The 27,500-nt window shown below is 45.9% G+C and overlaps 1 protein-coding gene across 3 annotated transcripts in view; it reads left to right on the forward strand.

Annotated features, from left to right (window-relative positions):
• Window positions 1-27,500, forward strand: part of palm2akap2 (PALM2 and AKAP2 fusion) — a 131,379-nt gene that overhangs the window by 59,317 nt on the left and 44,562 nt on the right. For all 3 annotated transcript variants that reach the window (XM_030341645.1, XM_030341646.1, XM_030341647.1), the window contains exon 8: window positions 738-1,577. In XM_030341645.1, the coding sequence (XP_030197505.1) occupies window positions 738-1,577 (840 nt within the window). The remainder of the gene's footprint in view (window positions 1-737; window positions 1,578-27,500) is intronic.

Raw genomic sequence — 27,500 nt, forward strand, 5'->3', positions numbered from 1 at the left:
AACGGCTTCCCATGCTTTGCAATGCAATGCGCAATGCGATAACTTGCTTCTGTCCCGTGATCTTTAGCAGTGGTAAGAAACCTTGAAGGAGAAAGCTTGTTTTTCATATCTGGACACAGCACGTTTGATTGACTCTAATTAGTCTGCTTGGTCTTTGAAGGTCTTCTCGTGCTTCGTCTCAAAATGACGCTTAACACTTGACGTTCTGCACACAACATTCTCACAGCATAAAATGCACACAGCACGGTCCTTCACAAATACAAAACCAAACTCTTGTGTCAAGCAGCACTGGAATGGCCTAGTTTTAGCTGCAGCGGGTGTGGCCATTGTTCACAATATCCCGCTCTGTCATCAATTTATGTCAGCACGAAGACAGCGGACAGTGCGCTTGAATTTCAGACAATTTGATCTGAAATTCTCCCGCTGCAACCTGACCAATGGCCACACTCCAACATCAAATCCAGTGGTGTCCTCCGGGTCCTAGTGCCGGCAGACAAAAGCCGGCTTTTTTTTTCTTTTTTTTTTAAACTGGACAGATAAAGTGAGTATCGTAATAACACTGAGGTGCCGTGCCAGTGTTTATTCTGCGGCGTGCCAACCGTGGCACGTGTGCCATAGGTTGCCGACCCCTGCTCTACACCTACTCTAACCCAACTCAACCACAACCATCCCTATGTTCTTTCTTTCTCCCTTACTTCCATTCTTTTTTCCTTCCTTGTCTTGTTCCCTCCCCACAGCTCTGTTCGCCATGGAGATCAACGTTCAGCACGACCCAGCCACTGGTGAGCAGCGCGTCCTCTCGGCCAATCGTATGAGCCCGCTGGACGCGGCGTTGCGCGGGGTCAAGGTATACGACGACGGCAGGAAGGTGGTGTACGAGGTGGCCTCCTCCTCCGTGACCTCCGCCCCCCCTGCCGACCCCGCGGCGGAGAACGGCTGGAGCTCTGAGCAGGTGGACCGCCTGGTGCAGCGGGCAGCCGGGGGTGGGGCCGGGGGACGGAGCCAGGAACACGTCACCGTCGCCCCCGCCTACGTTGCCCCTGCCTACGTTGCCCCTGCCTACGTCTCCCCCGCCGACGCCGACGACCTGTCCCCCCCGTCCTGCGCCCCCCCCTCCGTCCCCTCAAGCCCCCCCGCACAGGTGGAACTGCAGCGGGACGCGCGCCTCGGCGTCCCGCCCCCTTCCGTCATCGCCTCCCAGCCCCGCCCCTCCGGTCCCCCCGGCGACCAGGACGAGGCGGGCGACGCCCGGGCCACGGCGGAGCACCCGGTCACCATGGTGTTCATGGGCTACCAGGACGTGGAGGACCTGAGTGAGGGCAGGCGCCTGCTGGGGTTCCAAGGGGGCGTGTCGGCCGAGGTGGTGCTGATAGACGAAGATGACGAGCGCTCTCTTAGGGAGAAGACGGTCACCGACGCCTCCCTGCTGGACGGCACCGCCGCCGACCTGGTGTCCGGTCGGCCCGCTTCCTCCGAGGACGTGGCCAGCAGCCAGCTGTCCTCGGACGCCCCGCCAGCGCCCCCCTCCTCCTCCACCTCCTCCGCCTCACCCCCACCTGGCCTCACGCCCGCCGCAGGTACCGACAAGAGGAAACGCTGCCAGTGCTGCGTCCTCATGTGACCTCCCCCCCCCGCCCCCACCATCGCCTCTCTACAGCTACCCACCATGCACTTCTCTGCTCCGCCTCCTCTCTCTGAGTGTCCAACTCCTTCCTTCTCCTCTGGACTTTGAGTTAGCAACACAAACAAACACACGCACACACAAACACTGAGCTGTGATTCTTGACTGAATTGTGTTTCGAGAAGTCTCTCCTTCTCTTCTCTCTCTCCGTTTATCTCTCTTGCCCTCTCTCTTCAAATTCTTTGACCCAAACTGGTCAGGTAGACGAACGCTATTTATAAAAGCAACACTTAACACGTAACACAACAACAACAAACTAGCTCTGTGAGACAGTATCTGCCAGAGAGAATCAAGTAAAGCCACTGACGAGCAACACTCAAGCTAATCAACTGAGAAACCAACTAACCCTTACCTCAAGATGAACCTAGCTAACCCTAACCTCTACAATAATGTAGCTAACCCTAAACCTTACCTCTAGATTAATTTAGCAAACCCTAAACCTAACCTGCAGATTAACCTAGCTAAACCTACCCTGACCTCCAGATGAACCAGGCTAACCCTACCCTAACCTCCAGATTAACCTAGCTAACCCTACCCTAACCTCCAGATTAACCTAGCTAACCCTACCCTAACCTCTAGATTAACCTAGCTAACCCTAACCTCTAGATTAATTTACCTAACCCTTACCTAACCTCCGGATGAACCTAGCTAACCCCAAATCTAGCCTCTAGATTAACCTAGCTAACCCCAAACCTCTAAATTAACCTGGCTAACCCTAAACCTAACCTATGGATTAAACTAGCCATACCCATAATTCAGGATGAAACTAGCTAACCCTAAACCTAACCTCTAGATTAATCTAATCCACATGCCTATAATCCAGGATGAACCTAGTTTAATCGTCATCCTAAACTCTCAATTTGTTTGTCAACAGGAACACTGACCCTAACCCCCAAACAACCCTAAGATAGTAATAAGTAAGATTGTCTTCTAGAGACGCTTAAGGACAATCACATGATGTATCAAAGCCATCCAGGGTGAGTGGGGGTGATAGGACAATCAAGACCTCTTTGATTTAAATAGTAGATCCCTACAATAGATCCCTACAGTAGATCTCTGCAATAGATATCTAAAGCCGATCTACAAAGTCAATCTCTACAGTCGATCTATGTAATACACCTTTACAGTATGTATCTTCAATAGATATCCAGTCGATTTCCAGAGTAATCTCTTCAGTAGATTTCTCCAGTAGATGTATAAACCAAATCTCTACAGTGGATCTCCTCAGTAGATAGACAGAGTCTAAAGTTTATCAATACAGAGTAGAAAGAGGGAAAGTATGGGACCTAAACCAGAGGGAAAGTATGGGAACCAAACCCTCAGTCACACACACAAACACACACACACACACACACACACATGCTCACATTATAACACCTGTAGTAGCGAGACCTGCAGTACCACACACATTGCCTTGATTTCATACGTGCCTATTAATTATTCCTCATTATTAGTTCATAAAGAGTTTCTTTGAAATTAGTTTTAAACCTTTAGCTCAGTTTGCTACTGTAGTCAGATTTCTTATTTCATTCTTTGGTTTTGAAAGTGAAAGAATAAAACACAAGCTTCTGTTTCCAAAGAAACCATAGTTTTCAGTTTCTTTTAACTTGAGGTTTTAGATCTTTCTCCACCTCTCACCCACTCCCACGCCCTCTCTCCCCTCTCTTCCTCTTTGTCCCGCTCTCTCCCTCTCTCTTCCTCTTGGTCCCGCTCTCCCTCTCTTCCTCTTGGGCTCTCTCTATCATGGTCACTTGTATCTTCCTCTCTCTCTCTCTCTCTCTCTCTCTGGCAGATGGCTAATTTCTTCCTGTTGTTTTGGTACTTTCTGAATCCTCAGCCAATAAGAACGTACGGAAAAGCCTTGGTAGCCAAAGAAATCAGTTCAGACCATTACAGACAGTATATGCATATGTATGCTATGAATTTAGCAATTTAGCAACAAGAAATGGCTACCATCTACTAACCAGGTGCCGAAATACAGAATGAATACTCTAAAAACATTATTTATGTTCATCTTGAGTACTATACTGCACTGAACTTTGGTATGCTATTCTAAAAGTAGTTAGAATGGCATGTCACCATATTTGTACTCACACATATTTATTTAGTGTGCCATTCAAACCACCAACCAATCCAAGACAGGCACACCCACACATACACTGCCAGCTGGTTGTACACACTATTGTCTTGCTGTACAACTGACACGGTGCTATACACACATTTTACCTGGATGCCAGGATTTGATTGGCGTTCTGTACCCATACAGCCAATGACCATCTACATCCCCACCAGTAACACAGGGCAAGAATGTTGTGGGTTAGCAGTTTTAAGTTGTTTGATTAATGGACGAGAGCCGTACTGAAGACAAGTGCCAAACTGCTTTTAATAGTTTGATGATGATTGAATGATTCACGGTTTCCACCAGAAACACTAGCCCAGTGGGCCAATCATCTCCCTTACTATCTGTCCCGCCCAACCATCCAGACCTGTTGTTAAACGCAGACCCGGCTTCCAGCTATGCTTTAGCCAGATAGTTGGACGCTGTTGTTAGTCAATTTCAGCCGGGGGTCTGAATGGCCACGTCCAGGAGGTATGGGGTCATGTAATGTAGGTAATGTAAATACGCTCAATATTCTACTCGGTAATGAATTTATTTTCCACATATATTGATAGATCTAGAGAATATTATCAATAATATTAATATGGGGACATGATGACCCGATTATAACTGTTATTATAACAGACAGAGAAAACCAGAGCTTATTTTTAATTCCTAACGTCACTGCCAGGCTGTGTGTGACGTCATCCTTAACCCTATGCTTGTTCAGCCCACCCCTACCTCACCTGTAACACACCTGTAAATCACCTGTCACTCTGCTGTCACTCAAATGTCACTCACCTGTCACTAACCTGTAACTCACCTGTCACCTGATGGCTTCAGAACCAGTCCGTTTCAGATGATGTGCGGGCAATGAAAGAAAACCCATGGAGAGCCAAACGCCTCCTAAAAATGACCCCTATATATACATTTAATATTTATATTTTACATGATATAATGTCCATTCGATAATGGCAATTTCTGCTTAATGATCCATCATACTACAATTATTCCATGTTTGTAGTTATTCAAGGTCTGAAGGGAGAGTTCTGGGAAATTGTGTTTTACTGACTTGACTTCTTCTACACGGTAAAATGTTGACACACTCAAACACTGATGAACTAAAGCATAACAGTCAGTAAACAGTATTAAACAATGTCACCCTCAACTCAAACAAGCAGCTTTGTAACAGTTTTACACAGTTTTTAAAGTTTGTATTTGTGTGGTGTTGATGAATTACGAGAAGCTGTATGGGACCATCTAACAACGGCCTGTTGAACCCTTCACTCTAGGGGGCGCCCTCTCTCTCTCTCTCTCTCTCTCTCTCTCTCTCTCTCTCTCTCTCTCTCTCTCTCTCTCTCTCTCTCTCTCTCTCTCTCTCTCTCTCTCTCTCTCTCTCTCTCTCTCTCTCTCCCTCTCTACCTCTCCCTCTCCCTCCTGTTTGCCTGCCCTCGTGGTTGAATGGACTGTTTCTAAAAAATATGTTGTTAAAAACCTTCCCTTTCTCTCTATTATTTTAATGATGACTCGCTCTACTTTACCTTCCTCTTTGTCTCTCCATCTCTCCTTCTCTCCTTCCTGATGACTGTATACCCTTACCTTTGGTGAATAAAGCTGCGGTTCTCCAGCGCCCCCTACAGTCTCCTGCTTGTTCTTCTGGTGTCTAACCTCCACCTCTTCATGGCTGAACCATAGCTTTTTCTCTGCCTTCTGCATAATCACACACATCAAACCCCACCCTGTTAAACCACCTAACCCACTAACTAACACACTATCCACAGGACCAGTACATGGAGGCCTACTGCAGCACAATGAAGCTTCTGAAATATTAAAGGCATCTCAATAAAATAGGACAGTATTAGAATATTATCTAATATTATCGTAGTCGTTTCTGAATTAAGTATATATCAGTTTCTTTAGTGTAGTGTATTTAACCGATGCAAGTCGCTTTGGATAAAAGCGTCTGCTAAATGCCCTAATTGTAATTGTGATTGTGTATAACATTATTTCTCATTATTCTCTCTTTCTTACACACACACACACACACACACATACACACACACACACACACACAAACACACACACACACACACACACACACACACACACACACACACACACACACACACACACACACACACACACACACACACACACACAAACCCACACACACACAAATACACAAACACTTGCATGCGAAAACACACACTCACAAACCACTAACACACACACACACAATAAACGTTGTCGCAAAAAACAACCCCAGATGGTAGAGGTAAAGACAATAAAGACCATGACAGAGTTCATGAGATAGAAGTACAGCGCTAGCTCAGCTCTGGGGTTAATGAGAATTTCATATTTGCCGGGAGAGAGAGAGAGAGAGAGAGAGAGAGAGAGAGAGAGAGAGAGAGAGAGAGAGAGAGAGAGAGAGAGTGACAGAGAGAGAGTGGAAGGAGAGCAGGACAGGGAGAAGATAAAGTGAGTTGATTGACTTCGTCACCAATATCCTTCTTTTTCTGTAGCTACATTCTATAGCAGGGGTCTCAACCTCAACTTACCTGGGGGCCGTTGGAGGTAGATTCTGGGTCAGGCTGGGCCGCATCAATTATTCCACAGAAAAAAGGAGCACAACTGACCCAATCTAAGTTAATGATCGGGCTAAAATTAGATCACGTTGGCAATGAAATCGCTGACAACAGGGGACATTTCATAGTGGTTGGTGGGAACCGGGACATTTTAGCGTCCTTTGGCTTTTGTCGGGACTCAGGACACGCAACTCACAATTGGGACTGTGCCGGCAAAACCGGGACATCTGGTCACCCTATCACAAGTAATAAAATAGCGTGGCAAGCCACTCAGCAAAAATGTGCATTTGACAACAACGTGCGGGCCGCACTAACACTAGACTTTGAGGTCAAGTAGGGGGCCACAAAATATCATCCCGCGGGCCTCAATTGGCCCCCGGGCCGCGAGTTTGAGACCCCTTTTCTATAGTGTTTCTTAATTGTTAATATTCAAAATGTATTGAATCTGAATTATTCAAATGATAACCACCACATCTGTGTCTAGACCAGTTTGATTCTCGTTCATCCCCTGGTGGCGCTAGAGCTCTGCTACAGCTACTTCTCACACACCCTCAGACACACACTTACAGAAAAACTCACACATACACACACACACACACACACTTACAGACACACACACTCACACAAACACACATACTCACACAGACACACACACACGCACACAAATCATCACACGCACACACTCACGCACAAGTACACACACACACATGCACACACACGCACACAGACACACATCAACACACACACACACACACACACACACAAACACACACACACACACACACACACACACAATATCACACACTCACACAATGTAGCCTATATGTATACAGACGGAGCAACCCGGTATCACGCGATTTCGTGCTCATACGCACAAACATCTATTGAATCGTGTCCCACAGCATGATTGTCCGATTTTTTTCGTGCTACACAGAACGAATTGTAAACCAATGCATTCGGAATGGGAGCGTTTCTCCGATGTTTCCGTGCTACACAGAACGAAATGTAAACCAAAGCATTTTCAATGGGAGCGTTTTTCAGACGAGAGGGAGAGTGTGCGCAGACAGTACAGTGCACCCTCTAGTTATATATATGTCAATATTTCCGATATTTTAAGCAGCCCCCCCCCAAATTTGAAACGAACGTGTTCCACAGAACGCAACACATTCTCACTCCGAGCGCGTCGATTTCTGACGAACGGTCAGTGACTTTTGCTTCAGTTTCTGACGCAAAAGGGTACCCTTGCGCTGCTTTTTTAGACGCATGGGGTTTTCAACTAGTTACAATGTAACCCTTTGACGGGGGACCCGATGGCTGCACATAGAGACGCTATGAGCATTCATATCCCATTGGCTAACGGAGGACCTTGCGCTTCTTTTTTCGACGCAGGGGGTTTTCCACTCATTGCAATGTAATCCCTCCACGGCAATATATGAAGCTATGAGCATTCATTCCATTGGCTAACGGAAGAGCCGATTGCTGCACATAGAGACGCTATGAGCATTCATCCCATTGGCTAACGGAGGACCTTGTGCTTCTTTTTTCGACGCAGGGGTTTTTCCACTCATTACAATGTAATCCCTCCACGGCAATATATGAAGCTATAAGCATTCATCCCATTGGCTAACGGAAGAGCCGATGGCTGCACAATAACGGCGATTTTACAGTGACATCTGTGACATTCCTCAACACAACTACACCAACGTGTCCTTGTTAATTACACAACATGTATGGGTTAAGGCTCTGGGCATCAGTTGTCCTGTTTGGTGCTTTGATTGAGAGAAACAATCGTTTTTTTGATCAGTGTTGGGTAGCTGAGGCTGATGCACATTCTCATTCCGAGCGCGTCGATTTCTGACGAACGGTCAGTGACTTTTGCTTCAGTTTCTGACGCAAAAGGGTACCCTTGCGCTGCTTTTTTAGACGCATGGGGTTTTCAACTAGTTACAATAACCCTTTGACGGGGGACCCGATGGCTGCTGAAAACCCCATGCGTCGAAAAAAGCAGCGCAAGGGTACCCTTTTGCGTCAGAAACTGAAGCAAAAGTCACTGACCGTTCGTCAGAAATCGACGCGCTCGGAGTGGCTTCAGTTTCTGACGCTGAGGTCGTTGCTATAGAGGCCACGTCCGTGCGCTTTTTTTGACAACTGACAGAGCAACCCTTTCTCATCAAAATTACGTTCCCAGAGAACTATTCGGCATTCTCAATTACGTTTGTCTAAAAAACGTATTTTGTCCGTGATTACGTTTTATTGAACATATTGTAATGACCTCGCCGGTGACATAACGATGTCGAGTCATTAGTAATTGAAGGAACTTTTAATGAACCAAAAAAAACCAGGTCACTGAAACCCGTAACCAACGGCAGAAATCCCACCCAAAACAAACCCCGGTTACTCCGGCAACCCCCAACACGGTCTCACTCATGTGCAGGCCCCCACCCTCGTGTTCTTCCAAGGCCCTCTCCCAGCTGACCTAATGATTCGCCCCCACACTGATTGACAAGAAGAACATTACAATACATGCACACAGAACAACTGGCATAACGGACAACGAAATACAATGCAACACATAACACACAAACTATTTAACTGTCCCAGGGTCGCTACAATATCGTAAATACGAATTCGTTCTCAGCCTATTTTTGCCATTTATTTACCGTGTTACTATGGCAGAATAAAGAATAAATTAATGCATTATCATTCGTCTTGAACATGTGTTTTTACAGAGTGGTGGAGAGGGATGACGTATGTTGGCAAACCCGGAAGTGAGCGTCGCCCTCGGTTCCATTGACAAAAAGCCAACGGGTTTTCCATTGGATTTTGGATTATTGCAGAAAAATCCTCAACTCCTCAAAAACGGAAAATAAAAAAAAATAAAAAAATAACCGTGCTCCAAAGAACGAAGTGTAAACCAATGCATTCTGAATGGGAGTGTTTCTCCGATTTTTCCATGCTACACAACGAAATGTAAACCCATGCAAATAAAGACTTCATGGTCATAATAATTTAAATATCATTAATCTACTACTGAGTGTGTAGGGAGGTAGGCTATTCTATTTTTTTCAACGGGGCTGAATCCAGTCACTTGACCGTCATGGTTGCTATGGTGGTTGCTATCGACCGCCCCCTCTAATACTCGTGGCTCACGCGGCAAAGGAGCTGCCGTCAATTGGGTTGTTTTTGTCGTAAACTAGGGTCCGATGGTTGAAAAATAGACAGATATTCCAAGGTATCCTTAAAAGGCAGCTTGGATGTGTTTATTTTCTGCAGTTTAGACTTTTTCTATAACTAATTTTTGAAAGCAAAACACCAAGCTCATTGATTTAACGAGGGAGGGTTATTGAAACAATTTATTAAATAAATATTTGTGAGAGGTCATTCCTTCTCCTGATTTTACTTCCTATTTATGTCTAGGGTAAACCCCTACTGTCCACAAGCATCCCCCCCCTCCCCATATGGATTTGGAGAATTGTTGCCACGTCCCAGTGGTGGAGGTATCATATATATATGAAAGAGGGCATTCAATTATAGCCTACAATGATCAATTAGGAGGCCGAAGCCTTAAAGGAAGTGATGCAATAGGTGACTGAGTCGACAACATTTAAGTAAGCTGTATATGTATAGGGTCTCTTATATATCAAAGAGGGTCTCAAAGGACGCATACGCTTCAACCTGTGGCTCCAGCACTACAGGAAATGACTCAGCAAGTGCTCCATCTCGTTGCAACTCACCCAGCGGCTCGCTTGCAAGATTTTGGCCTGAAGTTCTTCCCAGACCTACACCCTAGCCATCCAACATGCATATCTGAGAATCAGGCCTCTCTTTAATAATGACAAAAAGTTATGAGAGAAACACACATTAACTTTTTGTTATCTCATAAGCGGCGTGGTGCCGGCTCCTTTTGACCTTTTGACCACCGACTTCAAAAACATGGCCACAGGCCAGCTGTGTCTACACACCTTTAGCCACAAATGTACACCTCCATCCCACAAAAAATGGGGACTAGAAACTAACCTCTGTCTTATGTACATTTACTGTACTGTTGGAGGTCACGCCCCTTTGCCGACCTTTTCGAGATAGCTAGGGATGCTAAAATGTTTACACACATTTCCCGGGGCCCCGTGAACGACATATCCGAGATTTGGAGTTCTAGCCCTTAGAGAAAAAAAGTTTTCCCAAATGGAGTGTCATTTGGACAAAGCCCCTCAGAAGTGTAGCCTGCAAGACCTAATGGTTCAGAATGTGGTGGAAAAACAGTTTTTGAGATGAGTTTCGGGCAGGAAGGGCCCAGTTAGGACCTAGATTAAGGCATTCAAATTTCAGGGCGGTAGGACCTTCCTATCTCAAAAACTGTTTTTCCACCACATTCTGAACCATTAGGTCTTGCAGGCTACACTTCTGAGGGGCTTTGTCCAAATGACACTCCATTTGGGAAAACTTTTTGTCTCTAAGGGCTAGAACTCCAAATCTCGGATATGTCGTTCACGGGGCCCCGGGAAATGTGTGTAAACATTTTAGCATCCCTAGCTATCTCGAAAAGGTCGGCAAAGGGGCGTGACCTCCAACAGTACAGTAAATGTACATAAGACAGAGGTTAGTTTCTAGTCCCCATTTTTTGTGGGATGGAGGTGTACATTTGTGGCTAAAGGTGTGTAGACACAGCTGGCCTGTGGCCACGTTTTTGAAGTCGGGGGTCAAAAGGTCAAAAGGAGCCGGCACCACGCCGCTTATGAGATAACAAAAAGTTAATGTGTGTTTCTCTCATAACTTTTTGTCATTATTAAAGAGAGGCCTGATTCTCAGATATGCATGTTGGATGGCTAGGGTGTAGGTCTGGGAAGAACTTCAGGCCAAAATCTTGCAAGCGAGCCGCTGGGTGAGTTGCAACGAGATGGAGCACTTGCTGAGTCATTTCCTGTAGTGCTGGAGCCACAGGTTGAAGCGTATGCGTCCTTTGAGACCCTCTTTGATATATAAGAGACCCTATACATATACAGCTTACTTAAATGTTGTCGACTCAGTCACCTATTGCATCACTTCCTTTAAGGCTTCGGCCTCCTAATTGATCATTGTAGGCTATAATTGAATGCCCTCTTTCATATATATATGATACCTCCACCACTGGGACGTGGCAACAATTCTCCAAATCCATATGGGGAGGGGGGGGATGCTTGTGGACAGTAGGGGTTTACCCTAGACATAAATAGGAAGTAAAATCAGGAGAAGGAATGACCTCTCACAAATATTTATTTAATAAATTGTTTCAAATAACCCTCCCTCGTTAAATCAATGAGCTTGGTGTTTTGCTTTCAAAAATTAGTTATAGAAAAAGTCTAAACTCCAGAAAATAAACACATCCAAGCTGCCTTTTAAGGATACCTTGGAATATCTGTCTATTTTTCAACCATCGGACCCTAGTTTACGACAAAAACAACCCAATTGACGGCAGCTCCTTTGCCGCGTGAGCCACGAGTATTAGAGGGGGCGGTCGATAGCAACCACCATAGCAACCATGACGGTCAAGTGACTGGATTCAGCCCCGTTGAAAAAAATAGAATAGCCTACCTCCCTACACACTCAGTAGTAGATTAATGATATTTAAATTATTATGACCATGAAGTCTTTATTTGCATGGGTTTACATTTCGTTGTGTAGCATGGAAAAATCGGAGAAACACTCCCATTCAGAATGCATTGGTTTACACTTCGTTCTTTGGAGCACGGTTATTTTTTTTTATTTTTTTATTTTCCGTTTTTGAGGAGTTGAGGATTTTTCTGCAATAATCCAAAATCCAATGGAAAACCCGTTGGCTTTTTGTCAATGGAACCGAGGGCGACGCTCACTTCCGGGTTTGCCAACATACGTCATCCCTCTCCACCACTCTATACTGTAAAAACACATGTTCAAGACGAATGATAATGCATTAATTTATTCTTTATTCTGCCATAGTAACACGGTAAATAAATGGCAAAAATAGGCTGAGAACGAATTCGTATTTACGATATTGTAGCGACCCTGGGACAGTTAAATAGTTTGTGTGTTATGTGTTGCATTGTATTTCGTTGTCCGTTATGCCAGTTGTTCTGTGTGCATGTATTGTAATGTTCTTCTTGTCAATCAGTGTGGGGGCGGATCATTAGGTCAGCTGGGGGAGGGCCTTGGAAGAACACGAGGGTGGGGGCCTGCACATGAGTGAGACCGTGTTGGGGGTTGCCGGAGTAACCGGGGTTTGTTTTGGGTGGGATTTCTGACGTTGGTTACGGGTTTCAGTGACCTGGTTTTTTTTGGTTCATTAAAAGTTCCTTCAATTACTAATGACTCGACATCGTTATGTCACCGGCGAGGTCATTACAATATGTTCAATAAAACGTAATCACGGACAAAATACGTTTTTTAGACAAACGTAATTGAGAATGCCGAATAGTTCTCTGGGAACGTAATTTTGATGAGAAAGGGTTGCTCTGTCAGTTGTCAAAAAAAGCGCACGGACGTGGCCTCTATAGCAACGACCTCAGCGTCAGAAACTGAAGCCACTCCGAGCGCGTCGATTTCTGACGAACGGTCAGTGACTTTTGCTTCAGTTTCTGACGCAAAAGGGTACCCTTGCGCTGCTTTTTTCGACGCATGGGGTTTTCAGCAGCCATCGGGTCCCCCGTCAAAGGGTTATTGTAACTAGTTGAAAACCCCATGCGTCTAAAAAAGCAGCGCAAGGGTACCCTTTTGCGTCAGAAACTGAAGCAAAAGTCACTGACCGTTCGTCAGAAATCGACGCGCTCGGAATGAGAATGTGCATCAGCCTCAGCTACCCAACACTGATCAAAAAAACGATTGTTTCTCTCAATCAAAGCACCAACCAGGACAACTGATGCCCAGAGCCTTAACCCATACATGTTGTGTAATTAACAAGGACACGTTGGTGTAGTTGTGTTGAGGAATGTCACAGATGTCACTGTAAAATCGCCGTTATTGTGCAGCCATCGGCTCTTCCGTTAGCCAATGGGATGAATGCTTATAGCTTCATATATTGCCGTGGAGGGATTACATTGTAATGAGTGGAAAACCCCGTGCGTCGAAAAAAGAAGCGCAAGGTCCTCCGTTAGCCAATGGGATATGAATGCTCATAGCGTCTCTATGTGCAGCCATCGGGTCCCCCGTCAAAGGGTTACATTGTAACTAGTTGAAAACCCCATGCGTCTAAAAAAGCAGCGCAAGGGTACCCTTTTGCGTCAGAAACTGAAGCAAAAGTCACTGACCGTTCGTCAGAAATCGACGCGCTCGGAGTGCTCCACAAAACGAAACGAGAGAGAGAGAGAGGCTTCAGAAGGGGTGTGCGCAGATAGTACAGTGCACACACTAGTTATATATATGTCAATATTTCAGATTTCTCAAGCAAACTTCCTCAAAAACTGAAACGAACATGCTCCACAGAACGCGCGTTTCTCAGACAATTAAAGTGCTCCACAAAACGAAACGAGAGAGATAGAGGGAGAGAGAGAGAGAGAGAGAGAGAGAGAGAGAGAGAGAGAGAGAGAGAGAGAGAGAGAGAGAGAGAGAGAGAGAGAGAGAGAGAGAGAGAGAGGCTTCAGAAGGGGTGTGCGCAGATAGTATCGTGCACCCTTTATATATGTCAATATCTCCATTTTTGCATTTTTGAAGCAGACCTCCTCAAAAACTGAAAATAAATAAAAATAACCGTGCTCCACAGAAAGAAGCGTAAACCAATGCATTTTGAATGGGAGCGTTTCTCCAATGTTAACCCCATATATATATATATATATATATATATATATATATATATGTATTCATTATATAGGAGATGCCCTCCTAAGCCCATCAGCTACTTGGCTCCGCAGTGCATCAGTGGTGTCCCTCTCTATGGCTCCCTCTCTCTCTTTTCCGCTGTGTTTTGAGAATTCATATCGATATAACCAGTAGCGTACCGTGGGGTTTATTGGACCGAAGCGGTTGTTGGATGGGTAAAAAAGAAAAAAAAAGTAGAATTTTTTTTTTTTTTCTCATGGGCCCCCCCTCTGCCTTGGGCCCCCCCACAACTGTCCCCTTCGTCCCCGCAGTCCGACGGCCCTGGCAACGCCAGTTCATTAACAAAAATGAAACATACAAGTCGGCCTTTATGCCACAAAATGTGTTATGAACTAATGTACCACAACAACATTATCGCTCCTACACAATGCAAAAGTAAAACTGACCCATCACCCATGGCATGATGTTTTAAAGCTGCCCTGGTGAAGCTGCCAAATCCGGCGCTGTTCCATGTCCCCTCACTGATGTTGAACAGCAAACACGGCGAGTAGAATAGGTTGTTCTGAACGGTGCTAGCCCATAGCCAGTCATAGCGGCAGTAGTTGCACTCTGTAAAGTGCCGCACAAAACCTTTACCGGCCTGGGTGAGCCCATCAGGCTTCAGTGTATGTCTTCCTCTTGAAATTAAATCTGTCTTCTCTCCAAACGATCGCCTTGAAAAAGGCAAACGAAGGAGATCAGAAACAGGATCGCTAGGTGCTGTGAAGGCGGTGGCCATAGTAGGCCTACTTCACTATCAACTCTGTACCGCCAACAATTCAAAATTCGCTGATGACATCACCGGGGGCCAGCGCCGGCATATTGCTGGGCCCTGGGGTCGTTCTGTTACTACAACATTCAGCTTCAGCAAAAGGGGTAGCAATACTTTTGGTGCTGGCCCCGCCGGTGCATGTAACCTAGCTGTGATGTGTTATTCAGCTGAGCTCAGCCTTACAAAAAAAAACGGTTTTCCTTCTGGAATTATGTTGAAAGTAGTGAAAAAAATATAGAATTAAGATGCGTTCAGACACAAATTAATGTAATTTAGAAAAAAAAAAATATTTATATATTTTTTAGATTTTGACATGGCCAGCAGAGCCATGTCAAAAGGGCTCTGCATGTCGATAATGCCCTGACGGCCCACCACTGGATATAACGAGAAAGGATGTAATGATAACGGCAAGAAAATAAAAGCTCCATGGTCATAAGCATGTAACGAGGAAATGAGACAATCTAGTTGTGGGCCAGCAGAGGCTGAATTTTAACCGAATTCGGCCCATAACCTTATTTTTTACGTCTTTTTTACATTATAAATATTTTAATATTGTCTGGTACCTGAACCACACTTAGGCCTACACATTGGTGGAAGTGCAGATAGGCTACAGATCTTGTTATTACTAGGGCTGTCAAGCGATTAAAAAAATAAATCTTATTAATTACAGGCTCTGTGATTAATTAATCTAAATTAATTAATCAAAACCGCAAGATGTAATTTTTCATGCAAAGAAAACTAAAAATTTTCGTGAAGAAGATTGATAATTTTAGGTTTTATGTGAGGCCGCTTTTTTGCATGAAAAATTATCATTTAAATCCACAAACAACATATGTGTAATCCAGGGCATATAAAGACCGGGACCAGAAAATAATTATTTTCTCTCCATTGACACCCATTCATATTTTTCGATCTCATAGGTCCCATGAGCTCTACCGGAAGGGGCGTGACTTCGCCACTCTATAGTCATCATAAATCGTTTAAAAAAACAAGACATTGTGGAAAAAATAAATAAATAAACATAAAAAAAAAAAATGCATCTCAATCGAGTGTGACTTGACGAGGCTGCCTGCTAGCGCCAGCTTCAGGGGCTGTGGCAGCTCGTACCTGCGAGCTTGCTACCAAATGTTTTGTGTTGAGTTGATATTTGATGAACTCTGGTGATAGGACATTTCCTTACTACAGAGATTGCAGATAACGGTGTTCCTATCTACATAGTTAGGGAAAGTTAGGTATTTTTTTTGGCAATTTATTACCAATAGCTTTTTTGGCCATGTGTTCCTATAGGTGTCTAGTAACATCTCCCAATTTATCCATGGCCAAATCCTCTGGGAATCGCCTTGAGAGCCAATCAAAGTTGGGGTGCCCAGAGGGCCTGGGTAAAAATAGTGGAAAAAGAAATTATACCAAAAAGTGCCTTTTGAGATGGTTAACTAGGGTTTTTTAGGTGTGCTGAATCTATCCCAGTCATTTTTTTTGAGTAAAAAATAGTCCAAATCCCTGAAAATATCATTAATTTAACAATTACAAATCAAAACTTGCGTTATCAGTTGACATTTTAACAAACCTCATCCAACTCCCCTGCATCTACCTCACTACTATTATCATCTGGCAGATTGATGTTCTGGCATGAGTTACCATGACAGTTCCCACAAGCAGAAATACATTTGACTCCTTGCTTTTTACAGCAGCATCTTTATCCGCCGGTATAATAGCAACATCGTCATAGAACCGCCCACAAAGCTACTTGCGTTTGGCGCTTCTCACTTGCGTTTCAGAGCGTTAAAATAGGGCCCGATATGTACCTATGAACAATAATCTTACTTTGAATCATATAGTGAGCCCACTATAAAATGACACAATTTACAACACAATTAATGTTGATCAATGACACAGAGACTATTTACAATGGTTTATTTAGCTAAGGTAGGCTACTAGATTTTACATTAGCCTAATGTTAGCTAACTTAAGCTGGATGCTACCTAGCAACATTCATTTTAGGCTGTAACTAAGAGATAAAATTATGCAGGGGCCTATAAATAAATAAACAACTAAAATTTAGAAGGAAAAATATTTACTTACCATGTCAGAAAGTAATTTTGTTGTGGGCGTGTTGGAGCAGCGGCTAGTGTCTTCGACTGACATCCGGGAGACCAGGGTTCAATTTGCACGCTTTGAATAGAGCGGCTGCAAAATACACCTCTACCTTTATATTTTCTCTCAACGATCCTGCTTCTTCTCCACATGCAGAGAGGTCATACTACTTAGCATTTGCATAGCAGGTGCATTACTGTAGTGTATTTAAAAAAAAGTTATTCAGAGTGTTTTTATCTCGAATTTAATGAGCAGATTACATTTTTCAAACAGGACCCATAGGTTAAATTTGACAGATCAATATTTAAGGGTTAAGGAGTCATTTTTACTCGAAACTAAAGACTGGGATTGATTCAGCATCCTTGAAAATCCCTAGTAAGCCATCTCAAAAGGCACTTTTGGTAGATTATTTTTTTCCCACTATTTTTACCCAAGCCCTCTGGGCACCCCAACTTTGATTGGCTCTCAAGGCGAATCCCACAGGATTTGGCCGTGGATAAAATGGGAGGTGTTACTAGGAACACATGGTAATAAAAGCTATTGGTAATAAATTATTTCAGGAAATGGCAAAAAAAATACCTAACTTTCCCTAACTAACAGTTCCGTCTTGGAGTTTAGACTTCAACTGTTCGTTCACGGGGCCGAGCAGCGTGTTCTCGTCTGCCTCCATTTGGTTTAAACGCAAAAGACGCACCGGGTCAAAGGTCACTATACTATATAATTAACGCGTTAATTTGACAGCCCTAGTTATAACGATAATTGGATAAAAGCTACATGTCTATTTATAATATTATAATTAAATAATGGTATATTTATATATAATACATATTTTAATATTTAATTAATTCAATATTAAACCAATGCATTTCTATCTGGTGATTTTTTTCGACTTCAGAAGGGGGGGCGGGCTTCGCAGTGCACACTCTATACAGATCTTGATATAACGATAATTGAATAAAAGCTACATGTCTACTTATAATATTATAACTAAATCATTTTATATTTGCATAGGATATATAATCTATATTTTAATATTTAATTAATTCAATATTAAACCAATGCATTTCAATCGGGTGATTCTTTTCGACTTCAGAAGGGGGGGGCGGGCTGACCAGGGCACGCTCTAACAGATCTTGCTATTGAATAAAAGCTACATGGTCTACTTATAATATTATACCTAAATAATGTTATATTTATATTTAAATATAATATAAAGCATATATTTTAATATGTAATTTATTCAATATTAAACCAATGGATTTCAATCTGGAGATTTTTTTCGACTTCAGAAGGGCAGCACAGTGCACTTTCTAGTTATGGATTGGTCAAAACAATAACCGATTTCTGCAGCAGACCCCATCAAAAACTGAAACTAACCACGTCCCTTAAACCCAGTCTCACTCTCAGAATGTAGTATAACTACGTTGGTCCACTACGGAAAACGCATTACAATAACGGCTCTAATCATGACATGCCCTATTATTTTCAATGGGGCTGCGTCCACGTTCCTTGACTGTAATGGATGCGATGGTGGTTGCTATCCACCGCCCCCTCTGCTCCTTACATGGCTCCAAAAACCACACAGCAATGGAGCTGCCGTCAATTGTGTTGTTTTTGTGGTAAACTAGGGTCTGCTGGTTAGGAAATAGACAGATATTCCAAGGTTTCCTTCTAAAGGCACATTGGATGTTTCTATTTTCTGCAGATAAGAATTAATAAGTTACTTTTTTAATTAACTTTTTTTAATCTCTGTCTGGTGGCTTGTTACGATACCCTGAGAGACGCGCATCGACAGATTTTATAGTGACACAGTCTATAACCTATTCTTGAAAGTAAACCACCAAGCTCATTGATTTAACGAGGCAGGGTTATTTGAAACAATTAATTAAATATGTGTGAGAGGTCATTCCTCCTCCCGAGTGTGCTTCCTATTTATGTCTAGTGTACACCCCTACTGTCCACAAGTACACCCCCCCCCCCTCCCCATATGGATTTGGAGAATTGTTGCCACGTCCCAGTGGTGGTGGTATCATATATATGAAAGAGGGCATTCAATTATACTACAATGATCAATTAGGAGGCCGAAGCCCAATGGCAGTCAATGGGAGAATGCTTGGGTGATTTTCCATGTCAATGAATTCGCCCAGAGAAGCGGCACCATGTGAAACGCGACTTGAATCTGACGATTCTGATTGGACAATGACAGATAATATGTCTAGAACACTGAAAACTACTTTTGCTGTGATAGAATTTGTTAGAAAAAAATCCTCTTTCTCCCTGTTGGTAGTCTCATCTCATCTCATCTTCATCCGCTTATCCGGGGTAGGGTCGCAGGGGTCCCAGCTCAAGCACGGGGCCCCAGACTTCCCTTTCCCGGGCCACATTGACCAGCTCTGACGGGGGGATCCCGAGGCGTTCCCAGGCCAGTGTTGAGATATAATCTCTCCAACTAGTCCTGGGTCTTCCCCGAGGTTTCCTCCCCACTGGACGTGCCTGAAACACCTCCCAAGGGAGGCGCCTAGTGGGCATCCTTACCAGATGCCCGAACCACCTCAGCTGACTCCTTTCTAAGTAAAGGAGCAGCGGCTCTAATCCAAGTTCCTCACGGATGGCTGAGCTTCTCACCCTATCCCTAAGGGAGAAGCCAGCCACCCTTCTGAGAAAACTCATCTCGGGCGCTTGTACCCGCGATCTCGTCCTTTCGGTCATCACCCAACCCTCATGACCATAGGTGAGGATAGGAACGAAGATCGACCGGTAGATCGAGAGCTTTGCCTTGCGGCTCAGCTCTCTTTTCGTAACAACGGTGCGGTAAAGCGAACGCATTACCGCCCCCGCTGCTCTGATTCTCCGGCCAATCTCACGCTCCATCGTACCCTCACTCCGAACAAGACCCCGAGTTACTTGAACTCCTTCACTTGGGCCAAGGACTCATATCCTACCCGGAGTAAGCAATCCACCGGTTTCCTGCTAAGAGTCATGGCCTCAGATTTAGCGGTGCTGATCCTCATCCCAGCCGCTTCACACTCGGCCGCCAGCCGATTCAGTGAGTGCTGAAGGTCACAGGCCGATGATTCAATGAGGACCACATCATCTGCAAAAAGCAGTGACGAGATCCTCAGACCACCAAACTGCAACCCCTCCCCACCACGACTACGCCTCGATATCCTGTCCATGTATATCACAAACAAGATTGGTGACAAGGCACAGCCCTGGCGGAGACCAACACCCACTGACAACGAAACTGACTGGCTGCCAAGGACGCGACCACAGCTCTCGCTTTGGGAGTACAGAGATTGGATGGCCCTTAGGAGAGACCCCCTTACCCCATACTCCCGCAGCACCTCCCACAGTTTCTCCCGGGGGACCCGGTCATACGCTTTCTCCAGATTAAAAAAACACATGTAGACCGGATGGGCATACTCCCAGGTCCCCTCCAGGATCCTTGCGAGAGTGTTGGTCCGTAGATCCACTTCCGGGGCGAAAACCGCATTGTTCCTCTTCAATCTGAGGTCCAACGATTGGCCGAAACCTCCTTTCCAGCACCTTGGAGTAGACTTTACCAGGGTGGCTGAGAAGTGTGATACCCCGGTAATTAGCACACACTCTCTGGTCCCCCTTTTTGAACAGGGGAACCACCACCCCGGTTTGCCACTCCTTTGGCACTGTACCCGACTCCCACGCAATGTTGAATAGGCTTGTCAACCATGACAGCCCCTCAACACCCCGAGCCTTTAGCATTTCTGGCTGGATCTCATCAATCCCTGGGGCTTTGCCACTGCGGAGATGTTTGACTACCTCAGTGACCTCCACCCGGGAAATTGACGAAGAAACACCATCAACCTCGAGCTCTGCCTCCGACATAGAGGGCGTGTTATTCGGATTCAGGAGTTCCTCAAAGTGTTCCTTCCAACGTCCGACGACCTCCTCAATTGAGGTCAACAGAGTCCCATCCTTACTGTACACAGCTTGGATGGTTCCCTGTTTCCCCCTCCTGAGGTGCCGGATAGTCTTCAAGAAACACTTTGGTGCCGACCGAAAGTCCTTCTCCATGGCCTCTCCGAACTTCTCCCACACCCGCTGCTTAGCCTCCGACACGGCAGCAGCTGCTGTCGGTACCCTGCAACCGAGTCAGGAGTCCTCCAGGATATCATATCCCGGAAGGCCTCCTTCTTCAATCGGACGGCTTCCCTGACCACCGGTGTCCACCACGGTGTCCGAGGGTTATTGCCCCTTGAGGAGCCTAAGACCCTGAGGCCACAGCTAGCCGCCGCAGCTTCAGCAATGGAGGCTTTGAACACCGCCCACTCCGGCTCAATGCCCCCAACCTCCACAGGAATGCCAGAAAAACTCCGCCGGAGGTGTGAGTTGAAGATACCTAGGACGGGGGCCTCCTCCAGTCGTTCCCAATTCACCCGCACTACTCGTTGGGGCTTACCAGGTCAATCCGGAAATTTCCCCCATTCCCCGATCCAACTCACCACCAGATGGTGGTCGGTTGACAGTTCCGCCTCTCTCTTAACCCGAGTTTTCAAAAGATAGATAGATAGATAGATAGATAGACAGACAGACAGACAGACGGACGGACGGACGGACGGACGGACGGACAGACAGACAGACAGACAGACAGATAGATAGATAGACACTTTATTGATCCCTTGGGAATGCTCCTTCAGGGAAATTCAAAATTCCAGCAGCGGTAGTACAGAAAAGACACATAAACAAGCAAGAAAAACACAAGCTAAAATGCAACAAGACATTGTATAAATACATTTTAAAAAGAAGAAGCAGCAGCAGCAGATGTTAGCAGCAATTATTATATCTTTTTTGTGTTAATAATGGAGTGAGTAGCAATAAATAAATAAATAAATTGATTATGCAAGCTCGATCAGTCTATCCTATTTCTATTTCCCTTTATCCACTGTACTGTACTCCTCCTGCTGCCCCCCCCCTCCTCCCTCCAAGTGCGGAGTTGTGGAGTGTGATGGCACGATGGACAAAGGAGTTCATTAGTCTGTTGGTGCGGCATCTGGGGAGGAGCAGCCTGTCGCTGAAGGAGCTTCTTTGGTTGCTGATGACAATGTGCAGAGGGTGGCTGGTGTCATCCAGGATGGCCAGAAGCTTCTTTGTGGTTCTCTCCTCTGCCACTGTCACCAGACAATCCAGCTTGCAGCCAACCACAGAGCCGGCCCGCCTGATGAGCTTGTCAAGCCTGGTAGAACATTGACAGAAGTTTACTACAGATATTAAAAGATCGCAGCCTCCTTAAAAAATACATTCTGCTTTGGCCTTTCTTGTAGAGGTGGTCGGTGTTGATTGCCCAGTCCAGTTTTTTGTCAAGCCACACTCCCAGGTACTTGTAGCTGCCCACGGTTTTCACCTCTACTCCATCGATGTCCACTGCTTGGGGGCGTGGCCTTGACTTCCCAAAGTCTATCACCAGCTCTTTGGTTTTTGATGTGTTGAGCTGCAGGCTGTTTGCATGGCTCCAGGTGACAAAGTCTCTCACTAGAGTCCGGTACTCCTCCTCTTGGTCCCCCCCTATACACCCCATGATGGCTGTGTTGTCAGCATACTTCTGAATGTGGCACGATTCAGAGTTATGGCTGAAGTCTGAGGTGTATAAGGTGAAGAGAAGAGGGGCCAGCACAGTCCCCTGAGGCGCCCCAGTGCTGCTGATTAAGATGTCCGATGTGGTGTCCTTTAATCGAACAAACTGTGGTCTATCTATGAGGTAGTTCGTGATCCAAGTTATCAGGTGGGGGTCAACTTGCATAGCTGACAGTTTGTTTTGTAGTATGAGGGGCTGGATTGTGTTGAAGGCACTAGAGAAGTCTAGGAAAAGAATCCTGACTGTGCCCGCCCCCTTGTCCAGATGTGAGTGGGCCCGGTGTAGGAGATACAGGATGGCATCCTCCACACCAACCCCTGTCCGGTAGGCAAACTGTAGTGGATCCTGAGCGTGCAGCACCTTAGGCCTGAGGTGTCTGAGAAGGAGCCGCTCCAGGGTCTTCATCAGATGTGATGTGAGTGCCACCGGTCGGAAGTCATTCAGCTCACTAGGTCGGGTTTTCTTTTGAACCGGAACTATGCAAGATGTCTTCCAGAGGGTGGGCACTCTCCCTAGTTGTAGACTGAGGTTGAAGACGTACTGAAGCGGCTCCCCAAGTTCAGCAGCGCAGGTCTTCAACAGGCGTGAGCACACATTATCTGGGCCCGCTGCTTTCTTTGGGCGAAGCTTCCTCAGTTCTCCTCTGACCTGGTCAGCAGTAATAATGCAGGGAGGAGGGTCCCCTGGGGTGTTTGAGGAGAGATTGTAAGAGGGGTGGAGAGCGGTGTCCAGTGGTGAGGGGAAGGGGGGATCGCATGACGGTGGTGAAAGTGAGGGTGCCATTATGTTGGTGCCTTGGCTGGATGGTTGGTCAAACCTGTTGAAAAAGATGTTAACCTGGTTTGCCCTCTCCACAGTCCCCCCCTCTGTACTGTTCTTAGCTTTGTGGCCTGTGATGATTTTCTCACCATCCCAGACCTCCCTCATATTGTTCTCCATCAGTTTGTGCTCCACCTATCTCCTTTAACTCTCCTTCACCTCCTTCAAACACTGTTTCAGCTCACGCTGTGCTGTCTTAATCACCTCCTTGTCCCTGCTACTGAAGGCTACCTTCTTCTTATTAAGACAGTTTTGACGTCACACGTCACCCAAGGCTTGTTGTTTGGATAGCAGCGAACAGTCCGAGTAGGGGCGACTACATCTGTGCAGAAGTTTAGATAGTCTGTCAGGCAGTGTGTCAGCCCCTCTATGTCCTCACTCTGTAGTACACTCCAGTCTGTAGTTTGGAAGCAGTCTCTGAGGGCATCCTCCGCTTCAGGAGACCATCTCCTAAAGGAGCGTGTTGTGACAGACTGCCTCTGCACTAGGGGGGTGTATTGTGGCTGCAGGTAGACCAGGTTGTGGTCCGACTTCCCAAGTGGGGGGAGGGGGGTGACCCTGTATGCATCCCTAACATTTGCATACAGGAGGTCAATTGTATTGTTGTTTCTAGTGGGGCAGTTCACAAACTGATAAAAAACAGCCAGAGTAGAATCCAGGGTGGCATGGTTAAAATCACCGGAAATTAAGAAGAAAGCCTCTGGGTGTAGAGTCTGAAGCCTTGCTGTGACAGCGTGAATCTTGTCACAGGCAGTGGCTGCGTCGGCTCTCGGAGGAATGTAAACACACACACAGCGATCACGTGACTAAACTCCCTCTGTAAATAGTATGGCCGGAGGCTGACAGCTAGTAGCTCTAGGTCCCGGCAGCATGAAGCCTTCTTCACAGAGATATGTCCTGGGTTACACCAGCGATCGTTGACATATATTATGAGCCCCCCACCTTTGCTCTTACCACAGGCTTTTGTGTCTCTATCGGCTCTCACCGCGCTGAAACCCGGCAGGTCCACGTTAGTAACTGGGATGAGGGGGGTAAGCCACGTATCTGTGAATATTAGCAGGCTGCTCTCCCGGTAGATCCGCTGGTTAGTTAAGGCCGTTAGCTCGTCGATCTTATTTGGCAAGGCGTTCACGTTCCCCATGGTGATGGAGGGAATTGATGGCTTAAAACGCCTCCGATTGTCCGCTAGCCTAGCCTTTAGCTTAGCGCCAGCCTTACAGCCCCGATATATCCTCCTCAGCGCTGCCGGTATACGGTGCCGTACGCCGGCTTGTGTGCTTGTTTTCAGAGCCAACAACTGTTCTCTCGGATAACTCAGAGAACTGGTGTGTGGCTTCTCTTTAAAGTTTGTCATAACCATGGTTATATATTAAAACACCCTACTCCTGCACAAGGTTGCAGGAGTAGCAAAACATTAAGAAAATAAAGTTAAAAACAACACAGTACTACGGAGCAACTGGAAAAGGCTGCTGTCTCGCACAGCGCCATGGCAACACATGCGGCCTCAGATCAGATGACACGATCACGAAATCGATCATTGATCTTTGGCCTAGGGTACTCTGGTACCAGGTACACTTATGAGCACCCTTATGTTCGAACATGGTGTTCGTTATGGATAATCCATGACTAGCACAGAAGTCCAATAACAAACGACCGCTCGGGTTTAGATCAGAGAGGCCGTTCCTCCCCACCACGCCTCTCCATGTGTCTCCATCGTTGCCCACGTGGGCGTTGAAGTCTCCCAGCAGAACTACGGAGTCCCCTACTGGAGCCCCATACAGGACTCCATTCAGGGTCTCCAAGAAGGCTGAGTACTCTGAACTGCTGTTTGGTGCATACGCACAAACAACAGTCAGAGTTTTCCCCCCTACAACCCTTAGGCGCAGGGAGGCGACCCTCTCGTCTACCGGGGTAAACTCCGGTCTAACTGATAGCACTCCACCTCCCTCACAAGCTCCGGTTCCTTTCCCCACAGCGAGGTGACGTTCCACGTCCCCAGAGCCAGCTTCTGCCGCCCGGGTCTAGTCCGTCGAGACCCCTGACCTTCGCTGCCACCCATGTGGCTGCGCACCCGACCCCAACGGGTCTTCCCACAGGTGATGGGCCCATGGGATGAAGAGAGGGGGGGTGCCACGTAGTTTGTTCGGGCTGTTACCGACCGGGCTCCGTGGCAAACCCGGCCACCAGGCGCTCGCCATCGAGCCCTCCGTCTGGGCCTGGCTCCAGACGGGGGCCCCGGGCTTCCTCCGGGCCGGGTCACATCTCCTCTTCTTTCGTTATTCATTGGAGTTTTTGAACCATTCTTAGTCTGGCCCCTCACCTGAGACCACTCTGCCATGAGAGACCCTACCAGGAGCACAAGGCTCCAGACAACACAGCCCTCAGGTTCACAGGGACACGCAAACCTCTCCACCACGATAAGGTTACGGTTCCAGGAGAGGCAGTTGGTAGTGCGCCACCTAAATTGCCCCTATACACCATCCGCCCCTGCATATAGGGTTAACATCTGAGAAATGCTCCCATTCAGAATGCATTGGTTTACAGTTCGTTCTGTCGAGCACGGTTATTTCTATTTATTTAGGATATTTATTTTCAGTTTTTGAGGAGGTCTGCTTCAAAAATGCAAAAATGGAAATATTTACAATATAAATAACTAGAGGGTGCACTGTAATATCTACACACACCCCTTCTGAAGCCTCTCTCTCTCTCTCTCTCTCGTTTAGTTTTGTGGAGCACTTTAATTGTCTGAGAAATTAGCGTTCTGTGGAGCACGTTCGTTTCAGTTTTTGAGGAGGTCTGCTTAAAAAATCAGAAATATTGACACATAACTAGAGGGTCGACTGTACTATCTGCGCACACCTCTTCTGAGGCCTCTTAATCTCTCTCTCTCTCTCTCTCTCTCTCTCTCTCTCTCTCTCTCTCTCTCTCTCTCTCTCTCTCTCTCTCTCTCTCTCGTTTCTTTTTGTGGAGCACATTAATTGTCTGAGAAACGTGCGTTCTGTGGAGCACATTCGTTTCAGTTTGCTGCTTAAAAAATCGGAAATATTGACCTATATATAACTAGAGGGTGCACTGTACTATCTGCGCACACCCCTTCTGAAGCCACTCTCTCTCTCTCCCTCTCTCTTTCTCTCTCTCGTTTCGTTCTGTGGAGCGCAATAATTGTCTGAGAAACGCGCGTTCTGTGGAGCACGTTCGTTTCAGTTATTGAGGAGGTCTGCTCAAAAAATCGGAAATATTGACATATATATAACTAGAGGGTGCACTGTACTGTCTGCGCACTCTCTCTCTCTCGCCTGAAAAACGCTCCCATTCAAAATGCATTTGTTTACATTTCGTTCTGTGTAGCATGGAAACATCGGAGAAACGCTCCCATTCAGAATGCATTTGTTTACATTTCGTTCTGTGTAGCACGAAAAAAGTCGGACAATTGTGCTCTGGGACACGATCCAATAGATTAACGTTCGTGCGCATGAGCACGAAATCAGGTGATACCGGGTTGGACGGACAGGCATACAGATAACCCAAAGAGACAGACAGATGAGTTATGTATTGTCAACATCATCTTTATTAAATAATCAAATTTTATGACCTCATCGCATGACATAATAATCTAGAACAGACTGCAGGTTATTCATACAAAGGGTTTAACATACACCTAAGACACACACACACAAACTCCCACACATACACAAACTCAGATACACACGCAAACAAATTTGAGATACCCACACACAAACTCACATATACACACAAACAAACACACACAAAATCAGACCCCCCCCCACACACACACAAAAACCCAGACACACACAAACTGAGACACACACACGCACACATACACAAATACACACACACACAAACTGAGACACACACACACACACTCACACACAAAGTCAAACAGCCACAAGCTCAGACACACACACTCACACACAAACTCACACAGACACAAACTCAGACACACACACACACACGCTGATAATAATGCATCCATAATGACCTAATGAAGACTGAATTACATATGGTAGACATATTTG

This window comes from Gadus morhua, chromosome 19 (assembly GCF_902167405.1).
Source record: "Gadus morhua chromosome 19, gadMor3.0, whole genome shotgun sequence".
In the NCBI taxonomy this organism is placed as follows: Eukaryota; Metazoa; Chordata; class Actinopteri; order Gadiformes; family Gadidae; genus Gadus; species Gadus morhua.